Consider the following 14,837-nt stretch of genomic DNA (forward strand, 5'->3'; position numbering starts at 1 on the left):
TCCATACATCTACCTCTCTATTTTTGTGCCAGTACCATGCAGTTTTGATCACTATGGATTTGTAGTATAGTCTGAGGTCTGGTAGTGTGATTCCTCGAATTTATTGTTTAACATAAACTCACACTGCCTGGACATGGAGCCCATAACCCCTGCTGGAGCAGAAGAAACTTGGAGTGGCCAGCTGCATACTAGCAGGGAAGATCTGGACCCAGGTCTGGCCTCAGCCATTGAGACACAGGCCAGCCTGACGCCTCCACACAGGAGAGCAGCCCCACAGAGAGGGCGCCCTCCACATGACGGCACCCTTCAGGTGGTCCAGGCTCCAGACAAAGGTGGAAATGAAGTCAATTGAGTTAGAAATAAAGCAAAATTAAAATGCACCCCACATTCACGCACATATGGTGGCCTGTGACTGCATCCTTATGGGACTGAGGTCATCCAGGCCCCACTGCCAGAGCCACCCCCTCCACCCTGAGCTCTCAGCCCTCACCAGCAGGCTCCACTGAAGATGTGGAAGCCCGTGGTCATGAGTTGCTATGAGCAACCCTGCCCCTCAACAACTTCAAGGAAGAGCCAGCCCAGCTGCCAAGCTCCCCTTAGGGGCTACAGAGACTAGCCCACCTTCTCAAGTCACCCCCCAGGTGAGAGCACTGCCCAGTGAGTTTTCTGCTCATGAATGTCCATGCCAGGCCTGCTTCTGGAAACCACTTAGAGGGTCCAGGACCCCAGAGAGCCTACTCTCTCTGCCAGTTCCATTCAGAACAACAAGCTGGATGTGCTCACCACGAGGCAGAGGCTTCCCAGCACAGCTTCTGTGACCACAGGCACAGGACCTTGCTCACTCCCAGCACTAAGGCCACATTGCTCTTGAGTTTGACTGGGACGGCCTTGTCCTGAACTGGCCTCCTCCTGCTCTCTCTGGATGGCAGGAGGGGCCCCGAAGTGAGCTTGGAGCACAGTGTTAAGATGACACCACCATCAACACACCCCCTGCCATCTACAGCTCCCCTCCAACAACGGGTGTTAGGAGTTGCTCGTTACTTAAATCCAAATTGAAGACACTGAGACTCTAGCTCTGAAGAAATTCTGCATCACCATGTGTTCTTTTCTTTTTTTTTAAGACAGAATCTCATTATATCAATGTCATCCTTGGTAGAGTGGCATCACAGCTCACAGCAACCTCACACTAGCCTCTTGCCTCAGCCTCCCAAGTAATTGGGACTACAGGTACCTGGCACAACGCCTGGCTATTTTTGTTGGTGCTGTCATTGTTGTTTGGTAGGCCCCGGCCAGGTTTGAACCCGCCAGCCCCCGTGCATGTGACTGGCACCCTAGCCACCGAGCCACCAGGTGTTCTTTTAATAGAGTGAAGGATACCTTTGCCATGAAAATGGTGACCCCTGGCTCTGAAGAGCAGTTACAACCTTTTCCTAAACCACGGGAATGTGCTGCACCACCCCCCATCCCTCAGGGCCTCTAGCAGCACACAGTGGTTGTGGGACCCCAAGGACACCACACCTCCTCAACTTCTGGTCCCCACCTCTGGACTGAAGAGAAAAAGACCCTCCTCTTCTGGGGCCCTTTATAATAACTAAACAAGAAGGTGCCACTAAGGCTGGCAGTGGCATCGTGGCGCTGCCACTCAGCATAATGGCACATGCCACGGAGGTTATGGCTGTGTTAGACTCCTGAGTCAGGGTGGCAGGCGGTGCCCTGGGAACAAGTGTGGGTGGAATGAACTGCTAAGTGGCCAAACAGGGTAGCCCCTCAAGGGCTGCTCGGGAGACAGGCAGGGCCTTTTTGCTTTTGAGGACTCAGGACTCAGCCGAGTATTTACCAAGAGTCCTTCAACCACTTTCAAGGCACAATAAGCCTCGAAGGAAATAGAGATTTACCACCACAAAGAGTTTCCTTTCCCTTCCGATGGGAAGGCAGGGGGACCCAGACAAGATGAGAAATTACTTCAGGACCATAAATGGAGGGCCTAATGTTTCAAAAAGAAGATGGGACTAGAAACGGCTGCAGTATTATTACCAAACAAAGCACTCAGATGCTGACCTAATGCAGAGTCACTTCAGATTTCACCCCCAAGGACAGCCTGGCTATGCCGGTGTTGACACAGCACTGGCAAAACTCAGTGCTCAGTGTCTTGTGGTGGGATGGCTGTTTCTGGACAGAACTGTTCTACCACCAACTGTGACAGCAAACACTGCTGGGGCTGATTCCCACGACTGACAAACCCAGCCATGCCCCAGCAGTTTGTCATCCTGTCTTGGCCAATAGGGCCAGGCCAAGAATGTGGGAGTGCCGTCACCAGGTACCTTCTGGTTCCAAAGCCGTTGTGTCCAACTAGGGGCAGAGATAGCACAAAACAATGGCTGATCCCCACATGTCTCCGGTCAGCCAGCACATACTTGTCCCCAGCAGGGAAACTCAGCCACCTCCCACCTCCAAGGCTCTCCTCACTGCCTGCCCACCTTTCCTGAGACACCACTCACAGGCATGTGAGCTCTCCTGGCTCTGCACCCCTCCTCAGGGAAGCCCAAACCTGCTCTGCCTTGGCCTCTATGTGCAGACGCCAGCAGATGCTGGTATGGAGGAGCTTCTTGGGATGTGAAGCCACCATCACTGGACTCATCGTCCCTGCAAGCCGGTGGGCTCCTGAGGATCGTGTGCCTGGCACCATGTTGGAGCTCGTGGCTCCACAAAAGTCCCACAGATGAATGTGTTCCTCTGAGGAAGGACACATCATGTGCCAAGTGCCTGCTCTTCATACTGACAAAACAGTCTAGTAGTACCAAGACTCTGCAGATGCTTCGGGAAGGAGTCCTGGGATCCACAGCTACTGCGTGCCCCTCACTGTGGAAGGACAGACGTCCAGGGTGTGGTCCACACCAGAGGCCTTTTCAGACACCATGATGCAGCAAGGACAGACACATGTGGGCTGCTCCTAAGGTGCCCTCATCTCCACTGAGAGCCATATGGCCACTGCCCCCGCATTGGGCACGCATTCTAAGCTTTTTGAGATCCCATGACTAACATTTTCTCATTTCCTCTTTGCTCTTAAGCTGCTTTCTGGACTTTGAAATCAAGCCCGGCCCCTCCCAGCCTTCTGGAACTGTCTGCAGAGCCCTGCTGCCAGTTCTGTCAGGCTCCAGCCCAGCCCCTGCCACTGTCCTCGAATGCGTCTGTCAGCACCGGAACACTCTGCCTGCTCTGTAGGAAACAGCCCTGCCTCTGTGGTGCCCTCTTCCCTGCCAGCCACAGAATCTACTAGCACACGCTAGAGAAAGCTTCACAGTAGTGGTGATAGTGAGGTTGAATGAGAAGGCCATGTGACCACCAGGCTGCAGTGATGATAAGCATTTTGTGGTCTCTGTGTGGCTGCCCCAGCCTATGAGGTGCCACAACAGGAGTGGGACTCCCTCTCAATATTCTCAGCCAGCAACCTTGACCAAGAGCTGCTTTCATGTGACTATAGCAGGGGTCCTCAAACTAACGCCCTCGGGCCACATGCAGCCTGCCAAGGACATTTATCTGGCCCGCCGGGTGTTTTTGCCACAGCTGCCTGTCCTGCTTAGCAGCCGACTCATCCTGGGCCCGCAGTCCAGCCCTCCAACAGTCTGAGGGACAGTGAACTGGCCCCATGTTTAAAAAGTTTGAGGACCCCTGCTATAGGGTTTGTGTTTGCCTGCGAGGCTGAAAGACCAAGTTCTAAACCTGAGATCACGCCTAGAATTTAAATTTGCTACCTTAAAAATATAAGCGGTCCAGAAGTTTTTTACTACTCTGAATAACCAATTAGCTTATTCAGAAAATTGGCAGATTTTTTTAAACAAGGAAATGTCCTATTATTATTAGTGAAAAGAAATTTTTTTAATTATTAAAATAAGAATTTAGTATGAAAAGCAAATAAAGAAACAAAGCAATGGGTGGAGACATAAAACTAAAATTACTGCCAAATAACCAGTTCCCCATCAGCAAGCAGGCCAGTCAAAGGGAAAAAGGAGTAAGGGGCTAGGGCTGGCGCAGGGCCTAGCAGCTCTCTGATGTCTATGAAGTGGCTATTTGGGGAACTAGAGAGAAATTACAGAAGCTCAGCAAACAAGCGTGATATACCCATTTCCACTGCAGGTAGGCCAGGGTATCCAAAATGCTGGCCTCAGATGGTGTTGCAGACCAGACCCACATGTCACCCTGGGTGGGCCAGGGCTGACTCAAACCAGCACAATCACCAGAGGAACTGGGACCTATGAGAGCAGCCCCTGGAAAATAGGCCTAACAACTTTAGTGAAGGTCACTAGGCATGAGGTAGGGTTCTGACAATACACAGACAGGGAGGGAGGACGAGACAGTCAACTGGGGTGGAGAGAGGATGAGGCAGTTGACTGGGGGTGGTGGCCATAATGAGACCCATCTGCTTCCTAATCCTCTGGCTGGGGCTGGACAGATAATCCCACCACCAACAGACGCTGCCCACCTAGATGGACAGCAGGACCCAAGCACTCTCCAAGGACGCTGCACTCACATCCCAGGGTTCCTGTGTGTCACCTTCCAAGGCACAGCCCACATGGAGAAAGGAAGCCGAAAAAGCATGTGGGGAGCTCCTTGGAGGGGACCCTGGGCTGTCACCACAGGACAGAGGGAGCACAGAGGTGGGGCAGGAGCATACATGGTCCCTGTGAAAATTCACAACATACCTGCCCTGGCTGCCCAACCCCGACAGTCAGAGCCCCGGGCACATGTCCACTCATCACTGGCTTGGAAAAACTGACTCCCACCCACCCCTGGCAGAGGAAACATTCAGGGAAGATGTTGTAACAGCCTCCAGGTGGGTAGGCAGGTGGCTACAAACAGTAACAGAAGACCCCACAAGTGATTCCTGAAGTCACAAACACCATCTTCATTCTGCAGCCAAAGCAGACATCCAGCACAGGCTGTTTGGAGACCTGCAGTTGGGGCCCACTGTCCTACTGGACCAGCCCCAACCCTCAGGACATCTGACAGTACAGAGCAATTCAAACCTCTCCACCAGCAAGATTAATATAATCTAAAAATAAAGTTTGGAGATTGTAAATGGATATTCAAAAAAAGTTACTATAAAAAGATCAAAGTTTCAGGACACACACCTGCCCCCCCTTTGAAGACAGCCAGGCCCTCCCACACTGCCTCCCTGTCAGTGCTGCTGGGAGGAACACTGCCTGCTGGTTGGCCGGCTGGCAAGCTCTCACAGCCAACCAGTTGTCAGGTTCCTCAAAGGGCAACAGCATAACTCCTACAGATATAAATGAGCCCATGTCACAGATTTAACTCATTAATTAATGAGGGAACCAATAAGATATTAAAAATGCACTTGAAAGGAGAATTCCCAGAACAGACACATACATAAGCCACAAGAAATGAAGAAATGAATTTGGTAAGGAGCATAAAGTCGGAGTCTCCCACAAAGCCCACATGATGGTGTGTGTGATAGGCAGGATAGGGGAGAGATCAGCTACACCTCTGAAGGACAAACCATCTGCCTCTCCAGGACTGGAATCTTTTGCATTGCCATTGGTGTTCTGTAAGTTATAGAGTTGTCCAATGGCTCAGTAACAGTACAAACACTGTAGATGATCACACCCCAGGAGGAACATGCAGAGGTGCCTAGCATCTCATAGGACCCCACCATTCCCTTTCTGTGGTGGTTGTTTCAAAGTCACAATTTTTCCTAGCATCAGGAAAAGCTCTCCGCCAGCCATGGGGACTCTCAAGGAGCTCTCCTGTGTCCCTGGCAGTGTCCTATGAGGGTCTGCTGGCTCTCCAGACATCTGGGCAGACCCTGGCAGCCCCTGGCCACCTCCTGAGGGTGAACTTTGCCCTGAGATCCCAGAAACAATTATGAAGTCCCCACCCACTGATGCTCTGGGAAAGTGTTCTGCCAAGAACCACCCTACCCCGCATGACCTAGATAAGAGATCACAGATTCCCCAGTACCCACGACAGAGCCCTCCAAAGTCCCATTCTTTGCCTCATCAAACACTGCCTGAACAATCTGTCCCTGCTGATCAACTGAAACACAGTGGAACACAATGCCCTCAGCCTGACACTCCCTCAGTCCCCTGAACTGACCACTCCCTCTAGGCTGACCTCAGTGTTCTCCACCCTGCCACTCCACTGGCCCATCCCACCTGCCCAGTGTTGGTTCTTTCTAGCCTTGGTCACACTCCAAACGAGAGAAAAGCCCCTTCCTGCGGGGCTCCGGCCAGGCCTATGAGCTGATCCAGCTGGCAGGGATTCAGCAGCCCCCTCCCCTCTGCTGAAGCCCCTTCATGCATGGCCCCTCCCCTGTAATCCAACTTGTTTTTCATGTGTATTTCACACCCTTGTGCTCTCTCCTCCCTGGCTCTACATCTGGAGTGTGTGAACATCAAAACTACAGCACAGATACACAACGACTGGTGTGCTCATTGGTTATACCCAGAGCCACAGACAAGAAGGGGGAGATGAAAGACTGTGTGAGTTTCAAGGATAAAACTCAAGATCTCAGGCTGTTTGTGACAAGCACTTAGGGTTTCATGCCCAGACCGCCCACCCCCAAACCCCCTTTCTTGCTGTTGGGTACTGCGATGGCAGTGAGACAAGCCCCAGAGATCATCTGAGGTTTCCTTGGCACTCCAAGCACCTACTCCAAACTGGTGAGGCATGAAGCTTCACAGGTCCGCCTCTGCCTCCTGCCCAACGAGCTCCAGACTCATCATCCTCTCCGTGTCTACAGCAGAATCCATTCCCAGGTAGCTCCAGTCCTGTGCTCCTTGGGAGTCCAAGAGTTACCAACCACCTCTTTGGAGAAAGGTGCCTCTGTGCTCACACCCTCCGTTGTTGTCATAACATCTTAAAGAAATAACCTTCACCTGGGCCAAAATGACATCTGCACAGGGCCAGGCACCTGGTAGGTACTTGGTACATGAGTGATGGGCCAGTGACACTAGTCAACACAGCCACCACGGGAGGCTGAGGACCACAGTCACCTAGTTCTCCCCCACTCCAAACACCACACACAGACCCATTTCTGCACCACTGGTATCTCCAAGGCTGAATCTCCTCCCACTATTACCTTAGCAGCTCCTCTGCACACAACCAAATGCCAGGTGACTATTTCAGTGACTGTCCCCAGAGCTATGGCAGCTACAGCCAGACTTCAGTCCACTCTCCCAGCCCCAAACTTCCTCCAGAACACTCTCCTAGACTCCAGGAACACGTTTCAATAAGACTCAAAATACAAAACTCAAGACAAGAAAGTCAGGCCCCACTTGTGTTCTCCCCATCAAGGCCACCCGATTCTAGGGCTTTCCTCAGCTGCTCAGATCAGTTAATCCTAATTCAGACAGGGGTGTTGTGGAGGGTACTGCCAGCATGGGAATGACATTCTCATACTTGAGGCTGCTACACTGATGTGTCACTTCAACCAACTCTGTGGGAAGCTCCTGCAGGTTCCCCAGATGACCTCACCAGCCTAGCAGGACTCAGGACCCTTCTGCTCAGACCCCCCCACAGGACACAGAGAAAGGCAATTCATGCAGGGAAAATGTGAAACAATCACCAGCTAATATCCAGGGACTCTGAGGGAGGAAAGAGAAAAGGGGAGCACAGTGTTAGCTCAAGTCAGAGTTGGGAGAGCCATGCCTGTGTGCAGGAGGGGAACCTGGGTCTCAGAGGATATGGATATGCTGTCAAGAGGTCATGGGGGTACACCATAAAAACATACAATTTTCGCTTGCCAAAAATAAATTTTTAAAGATTTCGTTGGGGGATAATCAGGAAAAAATGTCTAAAAAGGCTCCTTAGGGGGCAATAATGGAAAAGGTGAGAAACTCTGGTCTCAACCCTAGAGCTGCCTGTTGGAAGCTGGGCTGCACAGAAGGGGTGAGCAGCTTCATCTGTGTTTACAGCCGCTCTCACTCAGCACTACCTCCCAAGCTTTGCCTCTTGCCAGATCAGGGGTCTTAGATTTTTACAGGGTGAACCCAACTATAAATGCACACTCCAGAAGTGTATGTTGCTCCTTCTTATGAGAATCCAATTCTCCTCTACCCCTTCCATGGAAAAAATTGTCTTCCATGAAACTGGTCCCTGGTGCCAAAACCTTGAGGACCACTGGTGTAGAGGACACCCTCCAGGTGGGGCTGCACACACCATGGGTGCTGAGGGGAGTACTTCCCAGACCCACAAATTCCTGCCAAGTCATCCTGTCCAGCAGAGGCTCTGCCTGCCTCCAGTCACCCTCTATCAGCTCCTGCCACTCCAAGCCCTCCCTGAGCCAGTTCTAACACCTGCTGAGTCCTTCACAGAGTGAATGAGCTGAATACATCTAAATGTACATGAAAGTCTTGTTACTACCTTTCTAAAATCACTTTCTACTCTAATTTTTTATTATGGTAAAATACGCATAACAAAATTTACCATCTTAACTATTTTAAGCATACAGTTCAGTGGTGCTGTTATGCTTAATTATCTTTCACAGCACTAACCAAGGAGGTAAAGGAAAGGCAGGTACTGTGAGTTCAGAGAGAACACGTGCCCTGAGTATGGCTGTGGAGAAGAAGTCTCCACCTCTTACACCTGGGCAGGTGCAGGACACCACCCTCAGTCCCCAATATGCAAAGTCCTGTCAAACCCAAGACTCCCAGACACATCACTTTCCACAATAGGGCAAAGGGACACAGGAAGCAATCAGAACAACCCTGGGGGTGACCAGAAAGGGACAGACCAGGTCTGGGGGGGAAGAGATCTTGGGGAGACTGTAGGTGTTGGGCATAAGGGGATACTGGTGGGAATGGGACACTGAAGGGAAGGGGGGAAGGGGGAAGGTGCTGGCCCAGGCCTGCATGTGGGCGACCTCACCTCACAGCCCAACCCTTCTCCAGGAGTGCCCTAGGCCTCCCAGAAAGAAGTGTGATCTGCACAGTATCCTTCAAACCATCAGGTATGACTGTCATCTCAACTCAGAGGGGGAGGGTAGGCAGTAGTGGGAAGGGCAGACTGGCTGGCAGGGTGGGTCCTGGCCCACACTCCCATCCTCTAAGCAGCCAGGTGGCTTCTCAACCTGCCACCTGCCAGCTGCACTCAAAATTCCGAATTTCCTTCTTCTACTGAAAACCTGCAAGGGACACGTGACTGCCCAGCAGGGATCTCAAGGGAAGTTTTGAAAAGTAGTTTATGCAGGGTGGAGGGCTGTAATTTAAAGCATTTAAAAAAAATCTTCAGTACTTGGATGCCTTTTAGAAATGATGTCTGATTTACTCTGAAATAAGATTACAAAGAATGCTTGAAGTGTGTTTGTTTTCTTAGAAGTGACTTGTCTTTGCAAGTGGAGTCCAAACTCCCTGGCGCAGCGCAGACTGCCTGTAGCAGGTGCCGCACCCACCCTGCCAGGGGACAGCCCCGCATTCTCGCACCTCTCGCACCTCTCACACCGGGGCAGGTGCAGGACTCGCTCCTCACTCTCCACCCGGAAAGTCCTGCTCTAACCCGAGACTCCCGCACACATCACTCTCCCCACTCGGGCGGAGGGGCCCGCGGAAGCGATAAGGGGCAACCCGGAGCAAGCCTGGGGGTGCTCGGGAAGCGACAGACCAGATCAGCTGCGGAAGGGGACCTCGGGGGCCTAGGGAGGGAGAAAGGGGACGCTGGCGGGACTGGGGAAGCCCCTGACCGGACCGCAGCCCGGGCAGTCGGAACAGGCGGGAGCGGGCGGCCCGAGGGGTCGGGGACGAGGCCGGAGGGGGCGGGCGGCCCGAGGGCCCGGCCTGTGGGCAGGGCAGGTCCGAGGCGCAGCGCGCGCGGGCGGCCACGTACCTCCTTGTCCGGGACCCACTGTGGTTCCTCCAAGCCGAACGGGCTCCCGAAGGCGCGGTGCTCGGGAACCATGCGCAGGCCACTGGGCGAGCGCACTAGCTTCTTGGCGTCGCGGCGCGCGGCCACCTCAGAAGACATGACGGCCCTTCAGCTTCTCAGCCCACAGCCCCACACCCGGGCCCCTCACCCAGCTGTGTGGCACCGCCCGCCCCACCCGCGCGCGGCTGACGGTGCGGGCGTCCAATCCGCAAGTCCGCCCCGGACCAACGACCAATCGGAGCTTAGATTCCGCCCGGTTATGGCCCTCTCCAATCCGCGCAAGGGCACCGCCCCCGCCACCCTGCGGTCCGTCACCAATCGGCCGTGAGGGCCGGCCTGAGATCGCTCCGCCCCTCGATGAGCGATTGAGACTTTGGATTGGTCAGTTAGTTAGCCATATAGACTTCCCTCCGTTTCTGAGTGGTGTAGCCGGCTCAGGGCGCCCGGCGCTCATTGGAGGAGGGGTCGAGAGGGGCGGGACGGCGCCAAGAGCTGTGCGGAGCCTGTGGGAGGTGAGATCGCTGGTCCTGGTGGCCGGTGGGTGGGTGAACCGACTGGGTGCTGCCGCGGGTGGGGTGGGGGCCTGGTGAGGTAGCAAGGGATAGGGGTCTTTACTTCCTGCCTCCAACCCCCTAGCCCAGGGTGGACCCTAGAGGGAAGCTGAACGAAAGGACTCCGGAGCGAGGGTCCTGATGGGGCGCAAGTTCGGAGGGAGCCTGGGGGCTGCAGGGACCTCGCTGAGTGGGTTGCGGCGATAGTCCAGGGCGAGGGTGACAGCTCGGCCAAGACGGGTAAAGCTGGGAGCGCGAGCTGGGGAGGCCTGGTGTCCTGGCTTGAGAGGTGGGTAGAGGTCACAGAGCGGTCCCGCGGAAGAGCCGGTGTGGGGGGAGGGCAGAGCGCGGGAGCAGGTTGGCAGCGGGGCTGAGAAGGGAGCGGTCCTCAGAGGAGGGGGGCTGAGAAGGGCAAGAGTCTGTTCCTGGTAGCCGGGGCAGTCTAGGCGGCCCCGGCGGGCAGTTCTGGAGAAACCACAGTAGTGCCCGGGCCCGGAAGGACCAGCGCGGCCCTCCAGGTGGTGGTGACGACATCACCCTCCAGGCAGCTCTAGCTGGCTGGAACCTTCATGAGATGGCTGAGGTGCCGCGGGGATCTTGGAAGGCATCGCGCCTTTCCGGACAAGAGGATGGGGACAGGAGGCAAGTGTGGAGACTGGGCTACTCCCGAGGGCCCTGGAAGCCACCAGGCAGGGGCCTTGGGATGACTGAATAGGGCCCAGAGACCAAGCAAGCCCTGTGGGGCTTTGCTAACAGGTGAGCTCAGACTCCGAGTGATGTGGGTCAAGGCATAGGGCAGTCCCTAGAGCTTGCTGCCTGCCCCCATCCCCTGGTGGTGGGACCTTGGCTTGTTCCTTAACCACCGTGCTCCCATTTCCTCTTCCACAAAATGGAGATAATGACATTGTTGTCATGTTTGAATGTTAATAATGTCAAGTGTTTAGAGTAGTCCCTGGAACTTACTAAGTGTTTAGGGCTAGCATTTGCCCCTTTATGACCTTTGGTGACGGGGCCATGTCAGGCACTTAGCTTACTGTACCTGAATTTAGCTGTGAACCTGGCAAGAGAAAGGAAAATAATAGTTCCAGTCAAGTAGGTGCTTTGGCCAATTATCTCCTTAAGTAGGAAGGCCCCCTGGAAAATGTTCTTCTTAGCAAAGTATCACAAGAATGGAAGAAAAAGTATCCAATGTACACACCCCTATTATGAAATTAATTTATACCTTTTATATGAAAGCTATAACCTAGTAACAACCTAAGAATAGGGGGAGGGGAGAGGGAAGAAAGAGGGGGGAATGGATGGAGGGAGGGGCATTGGAGGGATCACGTCTGAGGTTTATCTTACAAGGGTACAAGTGAATCTAAGAGTAGAATGTGAACGTTTTAAAACAATAACTAAGAAAATGACGTGAAGGCTATGTTAACCAGTTTGATGGAAGTGTTTCGGATTGTGTGTGAAAACCCTACACTGTACCTGAGAAGTGCATTAATGTACATAGTTACCATTCAATAAAAAAAGAAAAAAAAATAGGGAGGCCCCCAAGTAAGAGAGACATGGTGGAGGCGCCCGTCCGTACCCCTTGGTTTATTTGGATCACTGGCTGGTGCCACATGTGGCATTGAAGGAGGAGAGATCTGAGCACATTTGTTTCAATGCCCTGGTTTGGGGAGAAGGCCTTTGTTCATCCTGCTTTTAACTCTTTATTATAAAGAGTAAATTAAGGCAGTGTTCGAAGCCTGGACCTGCTGCTCAGAGTGACTGGGCCTGTCTGGCCCTGCCCCCTCTAGCCAAGTAGGCATTGACAACATGAGGTCTCCGTTTGCTGGTCTCCTGTGGAAGTAAGGATATGACCAAAGTTCTCGAGTCACACAGTTTATTATCAGAGAATCTTTGCAGGTCCACAGTGCTTAGGGAGCGGTGATAATGTGAGCGGACCTCACAGCAGTAGATATACTCCTTAACCACACGGTTGAGTGAGTTCCAAAATTATCAAAGTCCAGTTGCTCCATTAGGACGGAGGCAACCTCTGCAGACGGTTTGGGGCACACCTTTACAGGAGTTGTTGTCAGACATCAGGTACCTAGGGGACCTCTGGCTAAATGCCAATTAGATGTCACAAGGCCATGTACGGATGGGCCTGGGAGAAAGTGCAGGATTCTGACTTGGACAGGCAGAGACTCTCTGGTCAGTCAGCAGTCCCTCTGCTTCTAGCAGCCAGGCCCACAGGCTGGAGGTGTAGCAGCTGTGTGCTGGCTTCCTGGTACCCCTGCCCACTCAACAGCTGCTTGGCAGAATTTAGCCCCCCTCCTGCTTTTGGCTGGCAGAGCCAGGCCTGCAGGACCTCTCCTGACCCAGCCTTCTCCCTGCTCTGGAATCTAAAACCTGCAGATTTCTCTGTTGCTCAGAGGCTGTTTTGGGTGGTGCCTCCTCTGAGTTCTGCAAACACCCCTGCTCAGTCAGGTGGGCCTGGCCATGTGTCCCTTGACCACCTAGTACTTTTCCTGGAGATGACATTTTCTTCTGTTTGCTTCCTGTCCTGGAGAATGTCACTTCCTCACACCAGCCAACACTATCAGTACCTTTTGAACTCATTAAAATTACCCCACCCTTTGGCCTATGCCCCAGCCCCATGACCTAGCCCAATAGGGTGGCTCCTCTCCTTCTTGGGCTATGCCCCTGTCACCCCTGTCCCTGTTCCAGGATAAACATGTGACCAGCTGCTGGCTGGGAAAGTCTGTGGGCTGTGGGGCTGGGCAGCCCTGGGAGTGGCTTCCCAGGAGCCCATCCCTCCTGCCTGTGCCCTGCCTGGCCCTGGAGCTCTGTGATCCCTTTTCCACATCCCAGATCTGCTAGTGTCAGGCCTGACTATGAGAATGTAGGATGCAAGTGACCCGGTTCCTGAAGCTGCAAAACTAATACATCATTCGGGCCTAGTCGCAGCCTAAGCACCACACAGGGGTCTTCAGGGCACAGCGGCTCACCTTCCTATCAGCTGAGCAGTGACTGAGAGCACTGGGCCTCCTTGGGAGACATTGACCCTGAACTTGCCCCTTGTGGCTGCTGGCCTGACTGGGAGGCTGATGGGGGAACACAAAGTAGTCATTGGAACAGTCTCCTGGGCTGAGTCCTACATGGCCAGACAAGGCTGGAGAGGAGAAAGGTGGAATTCTTCTAGAGGCTGGGTTGGATGCATGCTGTGGAAGGGGCCACACCACCTGCCTCCAGCCCAGCAGGGCACAGCGTCCTGAGACAGCTCGGTAGCCTCTGAGGCTCAGGCATCTGAGCACTCTCTGAGGCTCACTTCTCTCTTTCCAGAATTCTCTTGGAAACACATTTAAGGGAAGCTAAGCTGGAAATCACAAAGCTATTTCAGTGCAGTGAACCCTGTAGCAACTGTCCCCACCCACAGGTGTTTTTGTTGTGTGGATAGCTTTGTGATGCTTAAGTAGGGCCTTTGGTGTGCCCCTCACCAGAATATCTATCATTCCTGCAAGGTAGCTTTTTGCCCCTCCTCTCCGCCCACCCCCACTTCTCTCTGTGCCCACTGGGCTAGTTCCAGATTTCTAGAGAGTACTGTGATGGTCTCTAGTTCTCCCAATTGTTAGAAAAGATTGATTCACTTCTTTTTGTGGCTGAGCAAATACCTTCTGAGTCTTGACCTTCAGAACTCAGTTGGGGCATTTCCTCCCTTCCTTCTTTCCTTCTTTCCTTCTTTCCTTTTTTGTTTTTTGAGACAGTATCTCAGTCTGTGCCCTGGGTAGAGTGCTGTGGTGTCATAACTCACAGCAACCTCACTCCTGGACCTCAGAGAGCCACTTGCCTCAGCCTCCTAAGAAATTGGGACTATGGCACCTGCCACAGTGCTCGGCTAGTTTTTCTATTTGATAGAGACAGGGTCTAGATCTTGCTTGGGCTGGTGTCCAACTCCTGAGCTCAGGTGTGAGCCACCCAACCCAGCCTAGGGGCATTTTTTCAAATTCCTCAGTGTCTAGAATGAGTGCAGGGTTTCTGAAGTACTAAATAATCCTCAGAGGTAAATTACTCTAACAGAATTTATTGCCTCAGACTTGGCCCCCAGCGACCGGTGCAGTGAGGTAACAGCCCTACTGGGAGTGGTGACTGCGGTGAGGACTTGTCTGTCCCTGGAAAGTTACTCATCCTGGTGGTCAGCCCATTGCAGAAATGGATTTGGATCTACTGGACCTGAATCCCAGAATTATTGCTGCAATTAAGAAAGGTATTTTTTTTATATTATGAAGTGGGTATGTGATGTAACACTTGTGGGTGACACACTTGTGTGACACAAGCTAACAACACTTCCCAGCTTCACCCAGTCCATGCCCAGCTTCACTGTCCATGCCCAGCTTCACCCAGTCCATGCCCAGCTTCACTGTCCATGCCCAGCTTCAC

At 53.0% G+C, this 14,837-nt stretch overlaps 2 protein-coding genes across 2 annotated transcripts in view; one reads left to right on the plus strand and one right to left on the minus strand.

Annotated features, from left to right (window-relative positions):
• The window catches only part of ZFYVE21 (zinc finger FYVE-type containing 21), a 20,918-nt gene extending 10,835 nt beyond the window's left edge, over positions 1-10,083 (minus strand). The window contains exon 1 of the mRNA XM_003792107.3: positions 9,838-10,083. Within this exon, the coding sequence (XP_003792155.1) occupies positions 9,838-9,975 (138 nt within the window). The 5' untranslated portion in view covers positions 9,976-10,083. The remainder of the gene's footprint in view (positions 1-9,837) is intronic.
• Positions 10,084-10,438: 355 nt separating this feature from the next.
• The window catches only part of XRCC3 (X-ray repair cross complementing 3), a 17,579-nt gene continuing 13,180 nt past the window's right edge, over positions 10,439-14,837 (plus strand). The window contains exons 1-2 of the mRNA XM_003792186.3: positions 10,439-10,716; positions 14,493-14,664. Of these exons, the coding sequence (XP_003792234.1) occupies positions 14,610-14,664 (55 nt within the window). The 5' untranslated portion in view covers positions 10,439-10,716; positions 14,493-14,609. The remainder of the gene's footprint in view (positions 10,717-14,492; positions 14,665-14,837) is intronic.

This window comes from Otolemur garnettii, unplaced genomic scaffold (assembly GCF_000181295.1).
Source record: "Otolemur garnettii isolate 467f Iridium unplaced genomic scaffold, OtoGar3 scaffold00054, whole genome shotgun sequence".
NCBI classification, from domain to species: Eukaryota; Metazoa; Chordata; class Mammalia; order Primates; family Galagidae; genus Otolemur; species Otolemur garnettii.